The sequence below is a fragment of the Egretta garzetta genome, unplaced genomic scaffold (assembly GCF_000687185.1).
Source record: "Egretta garzetta isolate BGI_Z169 unplaced genomic scaffold, ASM68718v1 scaffold504, whole genome shotgun sequence".
NCBI lineage: Eukaryota > Metazoa > Chordata > Aves > Pelecaniformes > Ardeidae > Egretta > Egretta garzetta.
Window position 1 is genome coordinate 150,312 of NW_009259535.1, and position 25,491 is coordinate 175,802.

The following is a 25,491-nucleotide window of genomic DNA, read 5'->3' on the forward strand; positions in this document are numbered from 1 at the left end:
GACTCCATAATTCTTCTTGCATGCATATTTAGCAGTTCTTGATGCAAACTCAGGATGGCATCACTCCAGATGTGAGCAAAGCAGAAAGAGCAGGGCTTTCTCTCCTATTCATACCATCCCTTCCAATGAGCTCCATGCCTGCATACACAGATACTTTAATGATTTGGTGTTTGGTACTTGACTGTTATCCACCAGCTCCTGGTTTAACTTATGGCTGACTCACCTGAGAAATTTGCATTCCTGAGAAACCTACAGAGTACAAGGATATGTATACATAAGAGAATTTCACATGTGCGCTGTTTGCAACATTGTGCTCTGCTAAACTACCAGACCAAAATATTCACTAAAGCTTTAGTGACTCTTCATTACAAAAATTGTTATCCAGTCCTGAGAATACATTACTGATATTAGTGGGTGGGTCATGACCCAACAGCAGTAGTTTCACAGATTAATAATTTTTTATTATTACTGTTATTCATAGTGTTTCCAAAAGAATAACATAGTTCTGCTTACATTTTGAAAAAAATAAATTGGATTTTTCAAAAATTCACTACCAGTTAAGCAGAAGGTTGCTTCTAGCAGGTTTCTTCTGCAGGTGGAAGAAGATTACCAAATGGTAATCACGGACGTTACTGCAGAGTCATATATAAAGTTTAGACATTGTTTGAATTTTATGAGAATTTATCCAGTTCAAATGTTTCCATTTCTACATCTTTTTTTCCTATGTTGCTGTTATTATAAGAAACAGCAGGATTTCTAAAGAAATAAAATAGGCATCATTAGATTTTAATTACAATCAATTGGTAAGGTCACTAGCAAAGGCATTTATCAGCTGAGAAATAGAGTGCCTTTGAAATATTAAGTAAAGTACTAAACCTGTGGCTGAATGATTAACTGCTATTGAAAGTGTCTAATTTCTCTAAGTCTGCCATTGTGCTCAAAATCTTTCTCTTTCATTTATGGTGAAAACCTATGTCTCAATGAAGGAATGGCTTAATAAACTTAGCTGAGAAATGAGAATCATATACTACCTTCAAGTGTGTAACAAACAGCCATGTCAAGTTAACACTTATTCCCAGATTTGCAAAATTACAAAAAGAGTAGAGAAGTTATCAAAAATCTAGACAAAGTCAATAGTTTTGAAGTCTCACTTTAGAGGTTTTAATATGAACATTGGTACACATTGAAATCAAATTACACTCAAATGAATGCAAACTCAGAACAAATATTTTTCAATAATTTGTCTTCCAAAACAAACATTATCTTTTTTGTCATTCTTACCTGCAGAGGTTTTCACAATTTCTGAAGTATTTCTAAGACCCATAAAGTCAAACTGATAGAGCCTCCAAGACTTCTGGTCAGCAGCCTCCACTGAGTTTTTCCTCCATCTGTAAATCATTTCCTCTTTAGGATAGCCATCTAGAAATTTAAAATATATGTATATATTAAAAAATACATTGCATTTCATAAAAAAGGTACTGCAAAACAGTATCTGTTCACTGATTTAGAGCTATTTGGGAATACTTAAAGAGTTGTATGGCACACAAAAAAAGAGTCATAATACTGGCAAAACTATGATTTTTCAAAATTGTTTTTTTTCCAATGGAGAAAAATTCTGATTAGTTCTATCAGAATTAGATCTCTTCAGAGATGCAGTTGATTGTACCAAATGAGGTCCAGACAGAAGTATACTGCTTTGCAATATGCTCTGAAGGAGCTGTGCAAACTGATAGAATGTAAAAAAAGGGGTGGGGGAATAGGGGGGAGCATCAGTGTAGGATGTAAACCATTGAAAAGGACAGATTGTTTTAAAAGTGACAATAGTCCTAATGTAGTGTGTGTTACTGTACTTCTGAAATGAGCTCAAAAAAAGCAAATTTTTAATTAGTGTGGAATTTTAAAAGTGATTATGCAATCATATTTCTAAAGGCTGTGGTATTTAATGAGACATCACCTGATCTCTACAGCTGAAATAGCTTCTGAAAGTCTTTCTTTTGCAATTTAGCACTTAGTAGTCATAATTAATCCTCATGCCAATATTTAATTTCCTTTTTGTTAGAGAACGGCATTTTCCAATAGAAGTCCAATAACAAATCTTCAACCAGCCCAAACCACAATAATAGACCATCTAGAAAGCAGCACGCCCGTGCTAGTTAAAACTAGATTGTTCTCTAATGCATAATACAATAAATGCTTATTCATCTAATAACTAATATAGTAGATGTAGATTACAAGGCAAATTAAAAGCCTCACAACAACAATAGCCAGTTAATATAACTGTCTCAGCTGTAACTGGATACAGATAAATTTTGATATTTGCATTACAAAACAACTTCTCTGATCATGATGCTATTTTCTTGATGTTTTTCTCCTATAAGTGTTGTCTTCATCTTGTTTAAGGTTCCACCCTGCTGGGGCACTGCTATAAGGTGTGCATGACCTCATTTATCCCTCTCACTAACACAGTAGGAAAAGTACCCACCAGTCCCTCAGTTCTAATCTGTAGAAAATGACTATGTGTTAATTCAAAATGCCACATTCATATATTTCCCATCAATGTAAATAAAGAAATAACCCATGAAGGACCCGACTGAGTAACAAACGCAAGCTATGCCATTCTCCATGAGAACTCTTGCTGCCAAGTGGATTTCACTGCCAATTCTGCTGTGCCAGTCTGTGAGATTGATCTAAAGGTTAATTTTTTTTGGCTGGCAGATTATGTCAGAGGATGCAAAGGCACAGTGAAAGAAGTCAAGCTTCGCAGGGCCTCTGAGCCTTAGCCCTGTATCTTCTGAAACTTTGCCCCTATTTGCTTGAGCCCTCTGACTACATTTATGACTGAATAATGTCTTCCTCTAATGGAAAGCCAAACATTTAATCATAGAATCATGGAATTGTTTAGATTGGAAAAGACCTTTAATATCATCAAGTCCAACCATTAACCTAACCCTGCCATCCCGCCACTAAACCATGTCCCTAAGCACCTCATCTACCCTTCTTTTAAATACCTCCAGGGATGGTGACTCAAGAACTTCCCTGGGCAGACCGTTCCAGTGCTTGACAACCCTTTGGTGAGGAATTTTTTCTGAATATCCAATCTAAACCTCCCCTGGCACAACTTGAGGCCATTTCCTCTCATCCTATCACTTGTTACCAGGGAGAAGAGACCAACCCCCACCTTGCTACACCCTCCTTTCAGATAGTTGTAGAGGGTGATCAGGTCTCCCCTCAGCCTCCTCTTCTCAAGGCTGAACAACCCCAGTTCCCTCAGCCGCTCCTAGTAAGACTTGTGCTCCAGGCCCCTCACCAGCTTCATTGCCCTTCTCTGGACACGTTCCAGCAATGCAAGATCTTTCCTTAGTGAGAGGCTCAAATCTGAACACAGCATTCAAGTTGCGGCCTCACCAGTGTGGAGTACAAGGGCACAATCACTTCCCTGCTCCTGATGGCCACACTATTCCTGATAAAAGCCAGGATGCTGTTGGCCTTCTTGGCCACCTGGGCACACTGCCAGCTCATGTTTAGCCAGCTGTCAGCCATTACCCCCAGGTCCTTTTCCACCAGGCAGCTCTCCATCCTCTCTTCCCCGAGCCTGTAGCACTGCATGGGGTTGTTGTGACCCAAGTGAAGGACCCAGCACTTGGCCTTGTTGAACCTCATACAGTTGGCCTTGGCCCATTGATCCAGCCTGTTCAGATCCCTCTGTAGAGCCTTCCCACTCTCCAGCAGATCGACACTCCCACCCAACCTGGTGTCACCTTCAAACTAACTAAGGGTGCACTTGATCCCCTCATCCAGACTGTTGATAAAGATATTAAACAGAACTATCCCAAATTCTGAGCCCTGGGGAACACCACTTGTGGCCAGCCGCCAACTGGATTTAACTCCATTCACCACAACTCTTTGGGCCTGGCCATCCAGCCAGTTTTTTTACCCAGTGAAGTGTACACCTGTTCAAGCCATGAGCAGCCAGTTTCTCCAGGAGAATACTGTGAGAAATGGTGTCAAATGTTTTATTAAAGTCTGGGTAAACAACATCCACAGCCTTTCCCTCATCCACTAAGCACGTCAGGTTAGTCAAGCAGGACTTGGCTTTCAGGAGCCTTCTCAGATTGGCTTCATTTTTGGGGACTCTGACTGTTCAGGAAGAAAAAAGCATCAGATGGCCTCTTTGTCATGCCACGGCTGCTGCATCGTCATGCCATGTGGCAGTGGCAGAGCCACACCTTCCCCACAAAGCAGTATCAGGACCACAAGGGGGGATGCCATGTGGTCTGGGTCCTAATCTTACCTGCTGCTTTGCATCCTGATAATGGAGGAAAGGAAACCCTTGCGCTGTTGCACACTCTACACCAGCTCCCACTGCAGAACTTGTGGTCTCAAGTGCCATTTTGCAGATTTTGTAGCAGACAGTAGATGGGACCCCTTTTTTCAGGGAAATTTCACCATAATCATTGCAAGTAAAACTGTTTCAAAAATCCCAGAACTAAAAAAGATTTTATTTTTTTAATACATAATTTTAAATTGATCCAAAATGAACTTTTAATGGGTTTTTTCCCAAATTTTACCAAAAAAATTGTGTCAATTAGTCTTGAATACAATTTCTTCCCAATTTGTTGGCTTTTTTTTCATCCCATGGCCACCCCACCAAAAATCCATTTCACTGACAGTAAGCTTGAAAGCTTGCTATCATATTATCCAAAGCACAGCTGTTTATCCTGGCATGAAGAGCACGTAGTCAGGAACAAGTTCATAAGACTCCCATCCTTCGGGATTTTTCCTGTATTTTTGACTAAGAAGAGACAGATTCAATTTCAGAATAACTACTTTCAGTATTGTTCATCATCATTAAATAGTAAGCAATTGACTTCAGGAGACCATCATGCCCTTTCAATAGCAGTCCCCTTAATCCACAGCCACTGACATCTGCTCTTGCCATGGGTGGGTTCCTTACATCAGAGGAGATAAGTACTAGTGATTCAATGGGAGTTGTTTCAACCTGTTAAATAACTGCTATTATGTTCTGCTCCAGTGCCAGGTGACTTCACTTTTCAATTAATTTAAAAGGTATAATATTTCTTATGGAATAACAGACACATCTAGTTGGACAGTATATCACTCCTAGGATTCATTTAACTTACAGAATGGACTATTCATGATGGTTCTTCTTTCAGTGATATCTAATATATCTTGTATACCACCTAATTGCTTCTAGCCCTCTAGATTCTTAATTTTAGAAAATATCAGAACTGGAGACTTCAGTACTTCCAGAAGAAAACACAACCTCTGCTGTTTAGCCTGCAATATGAGTGTATTGTCTATAGAAATGTCTGTTTTCCTTCACTTCCCCATCATGAAAGATGGCAGTAAATTGCCTTAAATTCTTAACATTGTGGCTTCAAGTCATCCACACCAAACAAATTGCTAACCTCGTCAGCTTGCTTTAGAGTATGAAAGAGTTTCCATACTGCAGCAGGGCAAGGGCTCCAGGAGGTCCTGGAGACTTTCCAGCAGGTGCTGGTAAGACAGAAAGGGAGACAGCATGGGAAGAAGACAACCATGACAACTAAGTGTGTGTTCTCTGTTACACACAATCCAAGATCTGGCAACCTGCAACTCAGGAGCTTCTCAACCAAAGTCTCTGTCAAGACCTTCATTTTCTTTCCCATGAATTTACTTGATTGCCTTTAAATTCTGCTATTTTTTGGCCTGATGGTTGTTTTGTAGGCTGTGCTGTAGCTATTTGCATCTTCTGCAGGGTTTAGTTTTATATACTGCTATGTCACAGACTTTTAAAGACCACCTTGAACATTTGGCTTTTTGTAAGACTGGTACTACATGACTTTGTAGAACAAGTCAAGAACAATGTTGGTTGAAGTTATTTCTGTAAGAGCCCAGTTGAAAGTATCCATGTAATACCTCCTGTTTACTTTCACCAAACATACTTGATGGCCTTTCCAGTTAACACAAATTATTGGTATCTTTGTTGCTTTACTCATGGGCTTTAACATATACATTTTCAAACTGTACCACTGATTTTAACTCCAATAATGCAAACAAGGATAAACAATAAATGCACTTTTTGATGTTTTGGAGGTGAACCTATTATAACAGAAAGGCAAATTGTCATGACAACCTATGAGATTCTGTGGATTTTGTTTTATTTCCTTTTTGTTACTGGAATAATTGAACTCATGTTACCACATCTTCTCAGACCGCCACCATATGATTTATAATTATCAGGTTAAAAAAAGGTAAACTCCCATCTTCATGTTCATACTGCTTCACTTTTTAGGGAGACTGAGATTTCTACAGAAGCCTCCACCAAACTGCTGAAAAAATGATCAAGGCCAGAAACATCTCCAGGCTGGATAAGAAGCATACGCAGTCACAAGGTAGCCATGAGAATTGGTGTGAAGTGGCCCTGAAGCACATCTGCTACAGGAGTCAACACTGATGGAAAATCAGCAACTTCCATAATACAACCATCCACGTACCCATGACTGTTAGTGCATCCTGCCCCTTACCTTGATTTCCCCAATGCTGCTGTTGGTCTGGGTGTCTTAGATCTAAGCTTGGTTTCTTTGTTTCATCTTCTTTTCTGTGATAATGGCTCATTGGGGGGTGGGGTTGGGGGGGTCATGTCAAAAAAGACACAGACCACTTGAAGAACTAGTTTCTGTCTAAAAAACTTGCCCTAGCAATGTATCCAAGAAATGGAAAGACAGAGAGGCATGGAAAAAAACCAACTTCTTTCATCTCTTCAGACATATTTTTTCCCCTCTGTGGAATCAGTTTATTTTACTCCTGTCTCCCCACATTTTCTATTCCCATGTTACACAGGCAGACCCAGCTTGTAGCAGAAGGAATAATGCAACAAGGAAGCTCATCTCTCCTTCCTAGCCTTGGAAAAATTTGTATGCGCAGAGCATGAGATGAGGAGTTAATGAAAGCAGCAGCAAAGCTGAAAATGTGGGGAAAGCGGGCAAGAAAGGATCCATTCACTTAAGTATCTGCCAGGGGTCTGATGCTTGTCACAGGACTACACATTTGAAAGACTTAGCTGGATTCTGGGAAGGTTCTGCTTTTCCAGGGGTGTTAGATATACACTCAAAGTCAAGAGAAAGCATGATCTGACAGACAAGCTGTTGCCATCAACTAGTGGTCAGATCTTACACCATGGGCATGGAGGGAGTGTTGTAGATTTGACTGCTGCCGATGAAGGTGGTCAGGAGAGGGAGGATACAATTAGGGCAGGCAGTGAGCCCTTTACACCTTACAGCCAGCTGCTTCCAGACACGCTTTGCTTCCTCGAATGCTACCTAGTAAATGATTCTTCAGCCTAATCAGGAGACCTCTGTCAACACAGCCCCAGCCAGACGATGTTAATAAAGTCCAGAAGTGCACCTTTCTCTGGTACCATGTTGTGGATGACAAATCATATGCTTCTACAGAAGCTGCCTGGGCTCTTTTTAATGTGAACAGTCTTTATAAATGCTTCTTTGTTGGCAAGCAAACTGCATTTTTAATCCAAACTTCTCAACCTTCCGGAGGAAGAGGTTTCTCAGAGGTCTATTCCTGTATCTGTCCAGTGTTTTTTCTCAGAACATGTGTGCACTTTTAACTAGGAAAATCCTGGAAGCTCGCCTATTAAAAATGATACTACCTTAGATTTCATGATTGTATGCACTTATTAAGCACAATTAGATGGCAGAAAGAGCAAAGTTTCAGTTCAAAGAGTTTAAAATAAAACAAAATAAAATTAGGGGATATAGAAAATTCATTGCGTCTTTTCAGGGAGGAACCCATCAGAGTAGACTGAAGCAAAGTATGGAAAGAGAATGGAGACATTTAATTGTTTACTTAAGACCTGTGGAAAACAATACTCTGAATAAATGAATAACTCTGAATAACTGAATGCACATTGAATTGTCTGTCCACAAACAAAGGTGACTAGCTTTTTCCTCACTCACTGAATTAAAAAAAACAAAAACAAAAACAACCCCAATGAGGTATTTTAAAAGGCAGAGGTAATATAAAAAAGTTGGACTAGATGACCACTAGTGGTCCCTTCCAACCCTAAACATTCTATGATTCTATAAGTAAAGGTGAATGCTGTAAAGATAGCTTTAAAACCTGAAGGGATTTATATCAGCAGTTATAGGTAATTGTGCTTAGGTGATAACTACAGCAATTATAAACTTTATTCTTTGCCTCGTTTGCTTGCATCGGTAATTGACACCTTATTAACAGTACATTAGCTCATGAAAAAAAACCAACTAACACAAATATGACTGCAGGATAATGGATCTAATGCTGCCCTGAAGTTAAGGGATACATGGAAGAGAACAAAGGTTTTCTACCTAAAAATGTGCTTTAACATGAATGTGGTGAGTTTGGCTGAGAACTAGAAGATCCAGTCAACATGATCAGCGGTAATACTTAGTTACCCTTTTACCTGGGACTAATTCTGTTTTTTTGAGAGAAGCACTAGAACACTGATACAATTTACTGATACATTATATGGTAGCTTAGCTTTTGGGGGGAACTTGCCTCATCAATGCATCTTTTGGGCCCTCAAAATAGAAAGAAGGAAAAGAGGTGCTGCTGACAGAGAAGTAGGTCCCAAAAGAAGGATTTTTGTTAACCAGCTCTTGTAGGAGATAAACATTTTCCTCATTTTTCTACTCATAGACAAATTGTAATCTTGGCTTGGAAAAAGAGAGAAGAGAACAGAAAGTTGAAAATGAGATGGGAAAGAAGGCAGAGGAGAATGAACAGGATTGGACTGAAGAGAGAGACAGAAGTTTTCCCTTGAAGATGTTTTAAGATGTGGCATTTCTGCGTGCTCACTTTCTGAAAGAAATCATAGTTTTCTTTTAAAATATAACAGATACTTCTCATACAGGAGCGTTTTGTCACAAACAGCCCCAGTAGTGAAAAATCCCTGTTCCAAGTATTGGATTCTAAAGGATAGGTGGAATAGCTTGAAATTATATTAAGAAACTAAGGCAATTTTTTTGTGCCATCATAGCTTTTTACTCTGTCTTTATGCTCACCAAACAATTTTCCTTTTGATTCATTTGCAATTGGTACGAAGAGTGATTGGAGTTTGTCTGAAAATGGTTAGTTTTATCATATATTATATATTTTATATTGTGTAATATAAATTACACTTTTCTATTGTCTTGAAAATACCTGCATCTTTTCCAGGGAAAAAAACAAACAAACAAGAAACACACACACACACACCCCGCCAAAACAGTCTTATATTATAGCCTGTCTTAATATTTTGCTATGCATTTTTATTTATATACTTATTTTTACTGCTTGCTAACAGTTTTATTTGGAAGGCAATTTTCAGAAGCCTCGCATGCAGCAATTACTTTTGACTATCTGCTTGAATTGCTCTGGCCAGCAGATTATCTCAAAAATTATTCCACTGGTAACTAGAACACCAGATAAATGTTCAGATTCCTCTGACTTAGTTATATTGCATCCCCATTCCTAACATCATTAAAGGTAAATGGGCTCATCTCACTCCTAGCTTACTGGATATAAATTGTGTCTTCTAGAAGGAGCATTCTTGAATAGGTCAGTGTACTCAGGGCATATACTGAAACCTTGCTGAGCTGTATGTTCATGTTTTTTACAGAATGTATACTTCACCCCAACCTCCTGTTCTGCTTCGTATGGAACAATGTGCAGATTTTACCCTCAGTTTTCTGCAATACCAGTGCTTTGCAGAGAAAAATGGAAGTCCTGATATAGTTTTTTCTAGTTCAGGTTCTCTCCTGATCTGAATGATTCTGGAATATGCACTCATTCTATTCTCCACAGTTAGATGTTTTCTGCTTATAAATAAAGATGCCAGTAAGTGAAAGAATTTCACTTTCTAGCTCCCTGTACTGATTTTTCATTGCAAACATGGTTATTTCATAATGACCTCATGATGCTTCACATTTGTATGTCATTACAGACAAAGAAAAGTCCAAGACTTCATTCATAATGTGGTTTAGATAATTTTTTCATAATGTAGACCAAGCCTCATATTTCTACTGGCTGTGAGACCGCAGACGGGTGGAAATTTTCAGAAATGTAAGACGAAGAGATGGCCTTTCAGAGTCTGATGGGATCCAATGCTGCTGCTTTTCCCTGCCCTAGACATCATGGCCAGCCCTGCAAAGAGATGGGAGGCTTCACCTAAGCACTTGCTGTTCTTTGGAGGATTTGGGGAGAGATTCGATCAGCCAGCAGTCTCTTCTTTTACATGGACTTCATGTGGCCTGCGACAATGACTGAATTGAAGCCATGAAAAGCTGAAATCAGGACTTCAGAATGATGCTGAGAATTCAAGAGCTATGTACTACTGCTGAGAGATCTGCCTCATTATTGTACTGCTAAATATGTAGCTTGAGTTCCGTAGTAGAAAACAAACAGCACAAAATGAATATTTTAGCAGCTAAAATTTTGTGTTCGGCTGACTGCATGAACTTGAGTGAGAAGAGAAAAATCACTTCTCTACAGTTTGTCACTGACAATTGAATATTAAGCTGTATGCAAGATTTTCTCACACCTATTTAAACATGATTTTTTTACTGGATGTGCTGAGGGCAAACTTTGAGGTCCTTCCCAGGATTTTTGCTGAGATATTTCAAAGTCCGAGTGGCTGCATACTAAGTAGTATCTCAGGCAGAAGTAGGTGATGGCAATCACTCACAGTTTTCTGTATAGAAGTTGATTCTTAATTCAGTCTTAGGAAAAAGAGGAAGCCAACATCATAACAAAAGAGGAGATGAAAAATATTTGGATAAACCAGAGCAATTCAAAGTTCCTGGCATCAGAATTTAAAACCAAACATGGTTGTGGTTGCTTTGGACAAATTTGAAAACAAAACTATAAAATAGACAAAGCATAACATAAACCTCTCAGTTTATTAAAGGAATATCTGTTAGATCTGTCATTCCTTGGTCTGCTGGTACTCTCTATAGCCAGGACACAGCCTTCCTCTTCCATTGATTTGAACTGCACTTATATTGAAGACGCTTAGTGACACAGCCCTTCTAAAGAAAGTGTGTAAATTCCTCATGACTGGGATGGACAGCAGTGCCACCAAAAGATGCTGGCCAGCTGAGTTCAAACACCCCAGCAGGAGTGGAATACCATTCTCTAGAAGACTTAAAAAATATCTTTTTTTTTTTTTTTTTGTACTGACTATGTAGTGCATCTCAAATTTAGGGGCAGAATAGCTGTGTAAACTAAATGTCATAAATTCCAATAAAGATCTTTAACACAAGTATATGTGAACTGAATTGAAAATAGACCATAAATGCTCAGTATCAACTTCAACTGTACTGGATATTACAACTTAATATAATCTTGCCTTTACCCATTTCATGGCAATAATTAACTGTATCCTCCATGTAGGACTACTAAGATTTCCTTAAGACTATCCTGATGAGAAAGATAACATTGTTTACTTCAGCCATTCCTTTGTTAGACAAAGTGCTAAGAAAATGTGTTTTGGCTCATCTGAAAACATATAATGAACAAGCAGAGATTCTGATGGAGACTCAGAGCTCTAGTAAAGTAAACACCACAGCCAAAAATAGCCCAGGAAACAAAAGAAAATACATCTGTAAAGTTTTTTAGTCCATTCAAGTGGGGAAGAATGGAGAGAACATAATCTACATACAGGTTTCTTCTTCTCATTGACAACTAATCTATCTAAGCTTTTTATTTTGACACGTGGTATGAAGATTCTTTTTAACACTGAGAACTCATTTTGTGTTTCTCACACGGACGTGGCAGTATTTAAAGATTATGCTAAACATGTTTAATCCTTATCTTCTACCTACTACTCAATAATTAGCATGTGTATGTTAAGTATGAGTGTAACTGGAAGAGGGATATCCATTAGCAGTAAAGTAATGCAAGGTTACGATTAGAAGTATATGTTTATCAGCATGTAAATATAACTAAATAAGCTATTTGCTGTGCAAAGTACATAAAAAAGAACCGGCAAGGAATACCCTGCATTTCTAAAGACAGCCAAAGAGACTTTGTATTCTCATACAGGATAATAATGATTATAGAGTAGCATAGTTTAAAAGGGTACAGTCACAACTTGAAGGTAGCTGTTACAATGAAATAGTAATAGCATCCACAGAAGTATTAGCATCCACCTATTTATCAGTGCCCAATTTCTTAGGCTAGAAATACACTGCAACTTATCCACATTATCCCATGTACAGAAAATTTCTATCAAATTTCCACCACAAAAGTCATTGTAGTTATATATTCAGCTTATAGTCCATAGGGTTTGTGACTAGCCTGAGCTGTACATGTTCAGACCCAAGAAAATGAAAATTTAGGTATCAACAATGCTTTTTCTGAATTGCCATGAAACCCATTTCAGGCTTCACAGGAGCTACACCAGCAAAGCCTGTGGGTTTACAGAAGTCATCAGAAATGTGCTACGCTCAGTCAACATAGCATTAATAGAAGCGGGTTACAAATTAAAGATTTCCATACGAGATTATTATGACTTTTTTATAGGTCTTCTCAGAAAGCACCACTAATGGATAATAAAAGGTAAATCACCAGAACACTCAAAACTGAAAACACAGCATTTTTTTTGAGTGCTACCATTTCATAGAATAAAACAACAATAGACTCAGCATTGAAGAGACACAGCATAGACTCAAAACTAAACAGAAAATTTCATTAGGCCTGAGATTAAGCAGGGTTAGCTATTAAAAGATTTGTGAAATAATGTTGCTGCTATTGAAAAAAACCATACAAACATGTTTTGCATCACAGTGTAACTTAGTATGTGAACTGACGTTGGAAAATCATAGAATCATAGAATCATAGAATGTTTTGGGTTGGAAGGGACCCCTAGAGGTCATCTAGTCCAACCCCCCCGCAGGAGCAGGGACACCGCTAACTAGATCAGGCTGCTCAGAGCCCCGTCCAACCTGGTCTTGAATGTTTCCAGGGATGGGGCCTCCACCACCTCTCTCAAAATTAGTTATTTCCAAGCAGGTTCTTCTAGTCAGGTTTTTTTCTGTCTATCAGGAATTTACAAATAAATGTGGTATCTGATTGTTCATGTAGTTATTATCATTCTATATGTACATTTATAGTCATTCACACACACACTAAAATTCACCAAGAAAAAAGTTTTTATAGCTCTGTAAAGTGAAGCAACAAAGAGATTTCTATTTTTAGTAATATTTTGCTAGTTTTTAGTTTTAGGTCCCTAGGACTTGTTTGTACCTTATTGGCAGAGCATACAAGACTAGGCACCCAAAGATCAATGTTAACATACTTTTTTGTGTTTCCTGCTTACCAAAAGAGTAGTTCCTGAGAAGGTCACGGCTAAGATGTAATCCTCCTGTTCTTAATACCAGCTCATCAGAAATTACCTGATGAAATGAAGTTTCAGATGAACAGGAGACTTTGTTGAGTCTGTCATATTTATAGTCACATTCAATTAAATTAGTGAGAGCTCTGCACTGTTTTCATTTAAACATCAGCAACAGTGTTATGATGAATTAGTAAATACATTAATTTTACATTCACTAAATTTGGCCTTTCTCTTCTCCAGAAGCATTTATCAATGCTTTGGTTTGTCATTTACTTCCAACCATCTCAGGGCTTCGGTTCTCCACTTAATGCTTTTTTTTCTCCTCAGACTCTAGTATCTGCATCTCATTTACTCTCAGGATACTGCTGATGGAAATTAGCTGATACTCCTGTGTAGCAGACCAGTCCAAGTATTCTTCATGTCCTTTTCTCACCTTTTGAGATACATGTATTGATCACAGCAATCTTTCTGTGATGTGTCTGTGTATCTCAATGCCTTAATCTCTTGTCCAGGTATGTTATTTCAAGCACATGAAACTGTTATTTTGGTTAGCTTTACTTTAGCTCATCTAAAACATTTTTTCTAAAGCTTCTGAGGAGTTGTGCTCTTTTACTCTTCTCCCCAGATACCCACAGTGACTGTAAATCTCAGTATCTTACAGTATACAATAGGGTAAATTCTGAGTCTCCTGGTAGTTTCTTTCTCAATTTCTGGTCCCAGACACTAATCATGATCTAAATCTCCTCAGACGATCAGTTATAGCTCTAAAATTGAAGAGCTGTGGTAGAGGTAAGGCTGAAGAAGCCAATTCACTAATACTTTTGCCTGATAAAACAAAGTTATCAGCTGTACTTCTCTCACGCATTTCAGTCTTTATGCATTGCTGCAGTATTCCTCAGCTCTTAGATTCATAGGCAGCTTTGCCTGTAGTTGACTGAGAAGTATTAAGATCTTCAGTGCCTTGTTTCAGAACAAGGTACTTTCTGAAATAAGTCTACCAACTGTACATAGTTTTGTGCCCCTTCATTTTTCGCCAAAGCTTCAAAGCAGCAGTGTTGTGTGTCAGCACACAACACAACTGCCTCCAATAGCTCTGAATCCTCCAGAGGCTGCAGCTCCCCCGAGTCCTTCCAAGGCATCAGGCAGCTGCCACCGCTCAAAGAACCCCAAATGTCGTGGCTACGAGGTTGCTCCAAGCTCCAGCCCTGGGAGCCTGGCAGCCCTGTCCCAGACAAAGGTGTTTTCCGGCCCTTGGCTGATCCACAGTGAAATTGGCTTTCCTGCGGCAGTTAAAATGGCAACGACGCCAGCTTCATAAAGCAGTTGCCAGGTTCTGTCAGAATCATTTGTTCTTGCAAAATGTGTGCCCATGTCTCTGAAAAAAATATTACTTGTATATCCAGCTCATGGAAAACCCTTTTTAAAAAATGGGTTTTCTGTGTTTATATTTAGATTTTTTAAAAAAAAAAAATCGTTATAGAACAGTGAGACTCTTTGTGCATGATCCTAGATCCTATCTGTGAAAATTTCTTTTTTGGAATTTTTGGGAGAGGTCAAATTTCAGTTTCTTCCCAAGTTCTCCATTGTTCTGCACTCCTGTTATTCCTCAGATCCCAGCACCAGTCTGAACACTGTTCTCCTGAAAAGTGCACGGCTGCCATTTCATGGCTATTCCAGGCCCTGTATAAATCATACTGGCAACTATTAAAAAAAAAAAATAAAATCCCCAGTCAGAAAATCAGGTCCTCAGCAGTTTTTGCTTCATGTGTTTCTGGGCCAAGTTACAGTAATTAAATCTTTTTTAGCTTGGTTTCTTAGGAAATGAGGCTTATGTAATTATATTCATTGTCTATGTTTATGTGCGTGTTATCTGTCCTTGCTTCAATAACTTTGGCACCCATTCACCAGTTTCATTGAAATTTGATGGAAGAAGGTAAGCCTCAGATATTATATATTCTGTAAAAAGAAGCTCCCAAACAGGGGAGATATTTCTTAATAATGCCGTCCAAGGAGGAAAAGGCTGCAACCTTATTAAGGATCAGAGAAAGGCCACAGCCACTCATCCTCAAGTCATATGCCCTTGGGATATCTGCTTTCATTAGTTTCACTGCTCCGGCAATCAAAAACGCTGCTGATGCCGGGAATACTGCACTATTCCGATAGGTTGAGAGGACTGGTCCCACAAAAAAGTGGAGGGGAATAGAGCACCTGCTTTTAAAAATAGATATGTCAGCTCACCCAGTCCTAACGCCACACGCGTTGCAGAGCTCAAAGTCTCAACTTTGAGTCTCAGCAGGTCTCCTGACATTGTCTGTAGTATATCACTTTCTTTGTCTTGCCTTCATCACATATTTCCCCTACCACCACCCAGTGATTTGGCAGATGCTACATTTAATTGGACCTTGGACTGCTCAAATGGCTTTTCCCAAGGACACTGACAAGTAGGGGATCTCATCCTTCAGCCCACCAGCAGGTGAAAACCTGTCATCGAGGAGGGTTCCTGGACACTGCTGTCTGCTTCTCAGCCAGCACAGGTTTTTCAGCTGTAATGGCTGACTCTGCCATGACATGCTATTTTTTCATGCCAATTACACTCATTTGAAGATGATTCAAAATGTGCTCCAACCAGATCACTGCTGACACCGAATCTTCTCCATCCACATTACCTAAACCCTTTGGGGCTTCTCTCTTTATTTTAGTCCTGGATTTTCTTTCCAACCTATAGCATCGCCTTTCCTTGAAAGTATTTTGGAAGAGGTATATGTTTTCATTATCTCCTTTTTCCCCATGGGTCCCCTACTCTTTCTGGATATTTAAAATCCCACTGCGAGGGATCTTCATTCAGTTTGCCCCTTCACTGGGGACAGATTGCTGAAGGTGCTAGAGGCAACTATCATTCAAAATGTCGCCAGGACAGGAAGCCCAGCTCCAAAACACAGCCTGTATCCAAAGGGAGACAGCCCTCAAAGAAGCCAGGGCAAAGCAATTCAAATGCAAGGGACTCAGATGGCTGGTCTATGTCTTTACACCTTGTGTAAGCTTTCCAAGGCCCTGGCGTGGGCAAAAGGGTCAGCAGAAACATGCACACTGCTGGCCCAGACAGCAGACTGGCTTTGCCTGTCTTGGTGCTACCTCTCCTTGCTTGCCAGGAGCAGGCTTTTAGGGAAGGGAAATCAAGACAGCAAGGACTAATGCACGAGTGAGAGTGAGGAGAGCCCTACAGCCCTACATATGCTCCCTGCCTTATACTTTACAAGCCAGAACAACCAGAATACAAGGTGAGATGGGCACAGGGGGCAGCATTTCTTCTCTCTTAGGAAGTGAACCCCACTGAGAAAGGAACAGGATAAAGTTCAAGCTGGAATTTGAATATGTTGAAAACCTGTGAGCATCTATTACAAGATTTCCGGATCAAGAAAGGATTAAATTTTGTGGAAGGTCGGTCTCCTTTTCTTGAATGATAGGCCAGAAGCTGTTATTCAGGCTCAACTCCAGTAACAATAAAAATCATGTTTCTCAGCTAAAGAAAGGAGAAACAGCTCCATCACCCACTCATTACAGCAGTGTATCTGGTTGTACAAGACCCCCTCTCCTAACTGTCAACAGTTTCCTATTTCCTTTGAAAGGGGTTACCACAGTCCAGGGCTGTTTGCACAGAAAGGTCCCCACACCTTGCACAGAAATGACACCATCTGTAATGAAACCATCTGTCTGCAGGTGACAAATCCTGCTCCTTTCTGCAAAAAGTCTTCCATGTCTGCTAACTCAGCAGCCTAAATAAAAACATACACAGAATAATAACTGTCCTGCTTTTTCAATAATAACTGCCCTGGCTTTTCAACTGGTTTGGCAAAAGAAACTTTCAAAGGAAGGAAACCAGGGTAACTGCAATGCTGTCACACAGCAAAGCAAACTGCAGCAACCCCCCCAGCATTGCAGTAACGCTCCTCTCATCAGCGATACTGAAAAAAGTTGAGTGGACTTCCATGAATGAGGTTGTATGTTAGGTAAGGAGTGAAAATGGGGCTGAAGTCCGCGCTTGCTACCAGTAGCACAGCGAGGCAAATTTGACTGGCATATGGAACTATTTGCACCACCTCAGAAAACACAGAGCTTTTCCACAGTAGGTTAGGAAGAGAGTATCATCTCCTAAAAGCACCACCTCCACCTCATATTTATCTTTCTTGTTATTTTTTAATCAATAGACATATATAACTTATATTGACTCACCCTTCAGTTCACCACCCCCATATCTGGGTGCAAAGAACCAGAGAAATGGCATATTGAGGAATTAAATGAGAGAGAGAAATTGCCTTCTGCTGAGCAGTGGTAGAGAGAAGGTGGGATGCTCACTATGCTTCATTTATCGTGGCAAGAAATGAGAGCAATGCGCAGTATTTTAAGTGTTTATTGGCACCTTTATAAAACTTAATAACCTCCTCCCTTCCTGATCGCTCTATAGATGCTGCCATTTGCTCCGCAATGCTTCCTGTTGTGATACTTAACTACTTTGAGCTTCTAAGCCATTGTATTATTAAAAGAAAAGTATAGATTTCTCATGTTTCCAGAGATGCTAATTAGCATGTCAGAGATACTAATTAGCTGCAGTGCTCCTCACTTCAGAACGGGACAGCACATGTGAGAGGACACTGTGCAAATGTCCTCCCTCTATGTGAAAAGGCAGTCAAAGCTTTTTTTTTCTGGTGGCGCAGACGCTTCTGGTGCTTGGAGACCCCTTAATCTGCTTCTCTTTAAAAAAATGTCATCCAGTCTCTGGGGAATTACTTCGGGCTTGTATTTCTCCTTACTTTTTGATGACATTAAGATATGGGTGAGAGTTATTTATAGGATGTTATAATGGCTACAGATGCTTTGCAGAGATCATTTCATAAGGCACGTTTCCTTTATAACTGCACAGAAGTCAAGAGAATTTTAAGACTGAAAATTCACTTTTTCAGACTCAGCATCTCATAATGAGCTGGCACCTGCTGCTCATCTGTGTTGTAATGAAGCCAAGTGTGGTTTAACTCGGCAGGCAGCTAAACACCACACAGTGGTTTGCTCCTCCATTCCTCCCCAGTGGGATGGGGGAGAAAATTTGAAAAAAAAAAAGGAAAAAAAAAGTAAAATTCGTGGGTTGAGTTAAAGACAGTTTAATAGGACATAAATAATAACAATGACGATGATGATGATAAAAGAATATATAAAATAAGTGACGTACAATGCAATTGCTCACCACCTGCCAACTGATGCCCAGACAGTTCCTGAGCAGAGGTTTTCCCCCAGCCAGCTTCCCCCCCCCCAATTTATATACTGAGCATGACGTCATATGGTATGCAATACCCCTTTGTCCAGTTGGGGTCAGCTGTCCTGGCTGTCAGCTTCTCACTGGCAGAGCAGAGGAAGCTGAAAAGTCCTTGACTTAGTGTAAGCACTGCTTAGCAACAACTGAAACATCAGGGTGTTATCAACATTCTTCTCATACTAAATCCAAAACACAGCACTATGCCAGCTACTAGAGGAAAACAAAAATAATAACTCTATCTCAGGTGAAACCAGGACACCAAGCAATACCCTTCCAAACTAGCTACATTTTGAAACTGAGTTATGACACACAGAGAGTTAGATGTTGATTTTGCTGCATAGGCTGCCTAGCAGATTGCTTCAGCTAAGTGCTCTGCGTAAGCGTAATATGAAGTACATTTTAACTACAAAAAGGAACCCAAAGTCTAACCCTAATGTAGACGGCATATAGCAGAGTTTGTATAAAACATGAGTAAGGGCTGAAAGAGATAAATTCTTTCCAGTCAGCCAAATACTGCTAGATTTTCAATTAAAGCTCTATTTAGAAAAAAAAAGAAAAGAAAAAAAAACAGAAAAAACCCAACAAAACAAATCAAAATTTAAAAAAACCCAGAAATACCATCACCAACAAAAAAACTCCTGGCAACTATAAAGGCAGTGACTGACTTGACTGCCTGTATTTAAGCATCAGAGGAAATATGTCTCTTGCATATTCCTTGCATGCTTTCTAAATCCAATGGATAATCAGAACACTTTCAGGAAAATGCAGCCACAAATCTGCAACTATCCTGTGGCTGGAGCACAGGTTATTTAATGGCAAAGTTAGGGCTCTGGCAGTGAGGATACAGCTCATCCTCAGGCAATTTTTAAGACTTAGCTATGACTTTGTCATGAGATGCAGGGAAAGAAGCACGTAACTGTGCTGTACCATAGCCAGGGCTGGGAAGCCACCATGATCCAGTTCCCTGGTCTCTTTGGGTGAGGCCGGCAGCCACATGCATTTCTGATTAAAATCTGCTGTTTCTGACACACCAGCTCTGTTGGTGGGCGAGAAGGCAAAGTAAAGCTCTCACCCACTGTCTGTCCCTGGGGTGGAATACAGAAACGTGGCTACGCTATGTTTGCTCTCCCCTTCCTTCTTCCCTACTTCTGCAGGCAGCTTGCCCAGGGAGACTGCCATCAATCTCCACTTGGATTACCATGCAAATCATACACTCAGCCTCCACTTCTAGGGGCTGCAATAGGTCCCCTACGTAGCCACAGCCACTTTATGCAGGGGAAGCCCACACGTCCATCAAAACTTTACCAGCATGATCCTTATGAGTGCTGAAATATAAAAAAATGCAGCTGAAGTTAAACACTATGGTAGCTGATATTTATAACGTGCACAGCACAGGCTTCTGAATTCCCTTCCATGGGTTTATAAGATGAACATTGCCAAGAAAAGGGAGTTAGTAGAACAGCAGTACTGAAGACGTGCATAATACCAAATTAGTATACCAACAAAAAAGTCCATAGACGACATGACAGACTTCTCTAATAATTTTTCTATACCCTTATGTCCCTCTGCTGTGCATAATTCTTTAAATTTTTACTTTAATTTGCATCTCACTAGATACCAATCTGGCCTACTGTATTTTAAATTATAATAAAAGTTAGCACTTTTGGAAATCTTCAAAATGTTGTGCTTTGCTCAAACAGATTGACACCTAGATTAGTATTCTGAGTCAAAAAGCTGATCCTTTCTGTATTTTTTGTCAATCTTTGCTTTCAAAAAAAAGATGAGGTGGCAATGCAGACACAGGGTACTAAATTCAGAAACTCCATTAAATTTGAGGGGATTATCGTTACTTGCATAGCAACTTGTTTCAATGAGATGTCAGATATTGTTTGAAATGAATAGCCCAGCATCATGGTTAAGTGTGATTCAAGACACTGAAGTTTCTAGGTGATCTGAGAGACATTTCTTGGTTTTCCCTTGAAATGTACTATTGTATTAACCACTTTTTAAGAAGAAAGCACACTCCTGTAGTGGAGAAGCAGATATTTTTTGAAGGCATATAATTTATATGGCTCAATGTCTGGTTTTGCTTGAGTTTTCTCATGTCTGGTGGGACATGATGTCTCACAAGACTAGATGTCTCATGTCTAGTCACTGATGAGGTATAACCGAGCCTGGGTGGCAGGCATCAGGGCTAAAGATGACTGTCCTTGGGACAGAATGGCTTTCCTCCAAGACAATGCCTATCTCGTTCAGCTCCAGTGTGACTCTCCAAGTTTTCACACTTATGCCCCTTCCCCAAAGAAGAGATCTCACTCATGTGAATGTTGCTGCTCAGCCACAAGGAACGATGCAGCTATTACAGACCTTTTCCTCTAGGAGATTCAGGTATGCAGCAGAAATGGAAGGTGTTTGAAATCCTTGTTGCCAAGTGTCTCAATTCCTTTATCCATCTCACACCTACCCTACTACTCAGTGGTGATAATCTAAAATATCTCACTTACCACAAACTTATTTGGCATCTGTGATTCCTTGCAACAGCTCTAATAATTTTGTGGTAGATCCCTGTAATTTCTTTGGCTCTGACTAGCAAAATGCACACTGGGTGGAAGACTCTGAGTTATTCAGTTTCCCAGGGTCTAAATTAAAACTGTAACAAGTCAAGGAAAAGATCAGGTGAGTTCAGTGAAAACCTTGCTGTCCAAAGGACTGCAGCAGTCAGAAAATAAGTACAAACCAAAATAAATGTTCAAACCAATAAGAATGGGAAAATCAGCCTGCAAATGTAACAGTTCCATTACAATGTACATCGTTACCTGAAACACAGTGCTCACCTCCAGCTGTCTTATTTTAAAAAATTGAGAAAAGAGGGAGTTGAGAGATGAATGATGGGACTTGCTGGATTCAGAAACCACCCTGGTGTGAAGAGAGGCTGAAAAGTTTGGGACAGTTTATTTTAGGAAAAAAAACAAAGAGATGATAACAAAAGCTTTCAAAATAATGCATGACATCAAGAAGGTGGCACAAGTGCTTCTAGATGTGTCCCCACAGAATAAAAAAAAGGAGAAAGCTTGCTATTAAATTCAGCGGACAGAAAATTAAAAAAAAAAACAAACATAGAATTATTTTTCAATTAAGTACACAATCAGACAATAAAGTTTATTGCCCATTGACAGTTATTATCAAAGCTATCATTAAAAAAACTCCAAAACCACTAAACAAGCCTACAGTTAAGACACGAGGATGGGATCGGGAGAGAGAGGAATCTTCATTCCCTTTCAGGGCATCTCGACCTGTACCCAAGAGAATCAGGAAGAAAGTTTCTGACTTGAGAGGAATGATGGGGTCACAGGGAGAGAAGGCAGAAGGGTTACCATAGCTGCTGCCAGGAAATCACCAGTGTTGATGGACACAGGGTCTTCCCCTCCTCACTGGATTGCCAGTTTTGGCAGTGCCTTTCAGCTCAAGGGGCATAAAGTAACAGGAATCAATGCTCTTGTCCTTTTATCACCTGGTTAGCCTCTGATATGTCTCTGGCTTCTGGGTGATTAATCTGGGGAAGGTACAGATGCTCGATTATGATGGTGGAGTCACCAACCCTGGAGGTGTTCAAAAAATGTGTAGATGTGGCACTTTGGGACATGGTTTAGTAGGCATGGCAGTGTTGGGTTGATGGTTGGCCTTGATGGTCTTGGAGGTCTTTTCCAACCTTAATGATTCTATTCAATGATTCTATGATCTAGCAGTGCTCTCTGGCCTTGGAAATGATGCAGAGATACCTAAGCCAGCTGCCAAAGGCTCTGGGGACAGTCTGGTTTGGAGGTGCCCCAGCCTGGAGCAAAGGGGCACAGGGAGTCCATGGGAAGCCCTGGGCAGTGGGATGCTGCCACAGGGGGGATCCCAGTGTTTAACCCCACTGAAAGGAGGTGGCACAGGTTGTAGTGCCACAGCAGCTCCGTCTGGCAGCCCAAACCTTCCGAGGGAGAGAAGATTGCTTTTGATATTTCTGTTGTGTATCTGTGGCAGCAACAACCAACAGATGTTCACAACCTTCCAAGACTGTTCAGGAACTGTAATTTAAGGCAAAAGCAAGACAAAAAGCCAGCACAGACCTACACAGAATCCACAAACTTCACATAGACAGCTTCCCAAATTAACAAAATAATTTTCTCTTGCAGAGCTTCTCAGAAACTTCAGGTATGATCTGTTGCTAGAACATGATACTGGACTAGATGCAGGGTCCAGTTTGATCTAGCAATTTTTGTCATTTTAACAACAGTTTGTTGTTTTATTAACTTATGTTAATAAAATGCTCAATTTCTGCTGTCCTTGCATACTCATGAGGTGTGAACCAAAATAATTTTCTTCCTCACAATATTACATAGAGCTAAAAGGGTAAGTCCTTTCCCAAAATAGCTTGGAGACATGTTCATTCTTTTAGTGTTCTTCACACTTTGCTGACAATGCATTTCTTCTTTGTGTAACAAATATACCCCCTTTTGTCATCAGTCTTAGTGCTGCTGCACTTCTGCTGAGCTCTCCACCCTGGACGCCATTCCAGCAGCTATGTTGTAAATCATTTCTTTGCCTCGGGACCTTATATTTGCAAGGTCAATTGCTGCTGAAATGATGATTACTATAAAGCTGCTATGTATAAAGAGGCTGACAATCACAGCGCCCTTGAGCATTGACTGCAGGATGTGGCTCCCATCCCATTTTCTGCACCAGACAAAACTATGGCTAACTAGTGTACTGTTCACTCTACAGTATGGCCCCAGAGGGGGAAAAATGAACAGCTGTCTTGTGATTTCATCTCTGGTATTAATATTAAACAAAAATGTATCCAGAAAAAAATCTTTTAAATTAAAGCTTTCACAGACATACTATTGATCCTGGTTTATAAATTTACTTCTTCTTAGATAATTTAAATAAATGTCTCCTTTCTGCAGATTTTCATACTTGCAGCTGGAGCCCAAGACTGAATTCATTATCTGCTACAGAAGAATGGCGTCTAATTTTCGCTTTATGAATATAAAGCTGCACATTGTAGAGGAATAAAACTTCAAAATTTCACAAGGTAACTGCATTTATGGACCGACACTGTCTCCTGTTCTGGTAATGTCCACAACAACTTAGTTCTCAGGTGAGCAGTGGGGCAGAGCAGACAAGCACCTGTCCCTGGTGGCATGGGAGGCCCACCTGGGACCTCCTCCCTGTTTCAGACAGACTAGCAGGGGAAGCAACATGGAGGAGAAATGACTGGCTGCAGATTGTCCCACAAGACCAACAACAGAGTCAGAAGAATTAGGGAGGGCCCTGGTGTCTCCAGCCACACCTGCGACATTGCACCACTTATCCCAATGGATTTCTGAATGTACTGCTGCATGTTTGTGATGATCCTTCGAAACGGTCCTGTTAGGGTAAGCTTGTTTGAAAGTCCGTACACTATCCTGGTCTCTTGACATTCAAGCTCATAGCCTTGAATAAGTTGGTTGGTTTGGCTACCATTAAACTTGCTAACAGTTCTCTCTGTCCATGACCTGAAAACCAGCTTAATGGGCAACAGCATCACCTTTACTCCTCTATGATACTGCTATCCTTTTTTGTTAATAGAGCAGTAGGGGTTTTGTGCTCAAAATATCTCAAAATACAATGGATATCTCAGTAATGGAAGCTTATGGCTTTTGCCATCCATTGCAATTATTAAATCTGAGGGATTTACATCATGGTAACACATAGTTAATTAAACTTCACTCATAAGAAATAAAAAATAAAAAATAAATTACATTATCAATCTTCTTCCCTCCCATAACACAGCACATGCAATATATCTGGCTGAACTGAACATTAGAGTACTTTCCTCCATAGTTTGGCATTTCTTGCTGACTTATTTTTTCTGATTAAGCATTAAAAAAAATGAAGACTAATTCTTCCTCATCGGATTTTTTCCAGCTGTTTCATTAACAATCCACTGAAGTTATTAGGAAACAAGACAGCCAAAACGGGATGCCATGTTCCACTAGTCCTTCAGGAGGGAGCACGCATGAAATGGTAATACCATTTCCCAGACACCTAGTTAAATGACTCTGTTTACTCCAGAGTGGCTAGATACTTTAGGACACAGCCCAGTTCTAACCACATCAATGTGAAAAGGCCTTGAGACACCACTGAAAGGCTAGTAACCACTGCTAGCACTGGTGTTGCTCACCAGTCAGGGGTTGGCTGTTTACAACATGTTTCCACCTACAGTAGTTTAAGGGAAGAGCTCAATTACTGCTACTACTTTTTTTGCAGGCTAAACTGTAAGATATCCTCTCAGAGCTCCTTCACCCTCCATGTTTCCTTGGAAGACAAAGCAAAGTCTACACCGTGGTTCAGAAGGAACCAAAACCAGTCAAGGAGTAAGGGCCACTCCGGGAATTTAATGACAGACATTTGAATGAGTGGGATGTCAATGAAAACAAATGGCATCTGGCCTGCTTCTTTCTCTGTGATGACTTCAGAGCAAAAGGATACTGTAATAATGAAAAAATATTGATAGCCTTTCCTCAGTAATGAATTCAAAGTTTACAGAACACAGCAGGGACTCTGGCATAGGAACGTCGCATTCCTTGAGAAACATGGTTATTACAAAAGTATTAAATTATTTTTCAATAAAATATTTCATACACATAAACACACAAAGCAGCTGGAGAGAAAAATCAAATTCTAATTCTGTCTTTAAACCCCAGTGATAAATGGCTTCCTTCAGATTCCAGGAGATAGATAAATTTAAAGACAGGCTTGCACGCAGCCTTGTTTTCTGCTCTCCTCT

At 40.0% G+C, this 25,491-nt stretch overlaps 1 protein-coding gene across 1 annotated transcript in view; it reads right to left on the reverse strand.

The window, feature by feature from the left end:
- Positions 1 to 25,491, reverse strand: part of GABRG3 (gamma-aminobutyric acid type A receptor subunit gamma3) — a 325,107-nt gene that overhangs the window by 44,583 nt on the left and 255,033 nt on the right. Inside the window, exon 6 of the mRNA XM_009637654.1 lies at positions 1,282 to 1,419. Within this exon, the coding sequence (XP_009635949.1) occupies positions 1,282 to 1,419 (138 nt within the window). The remainder of the gene's footprint in view (positions 1 to 1,281; positions 1,420 to 25,491) is intronic.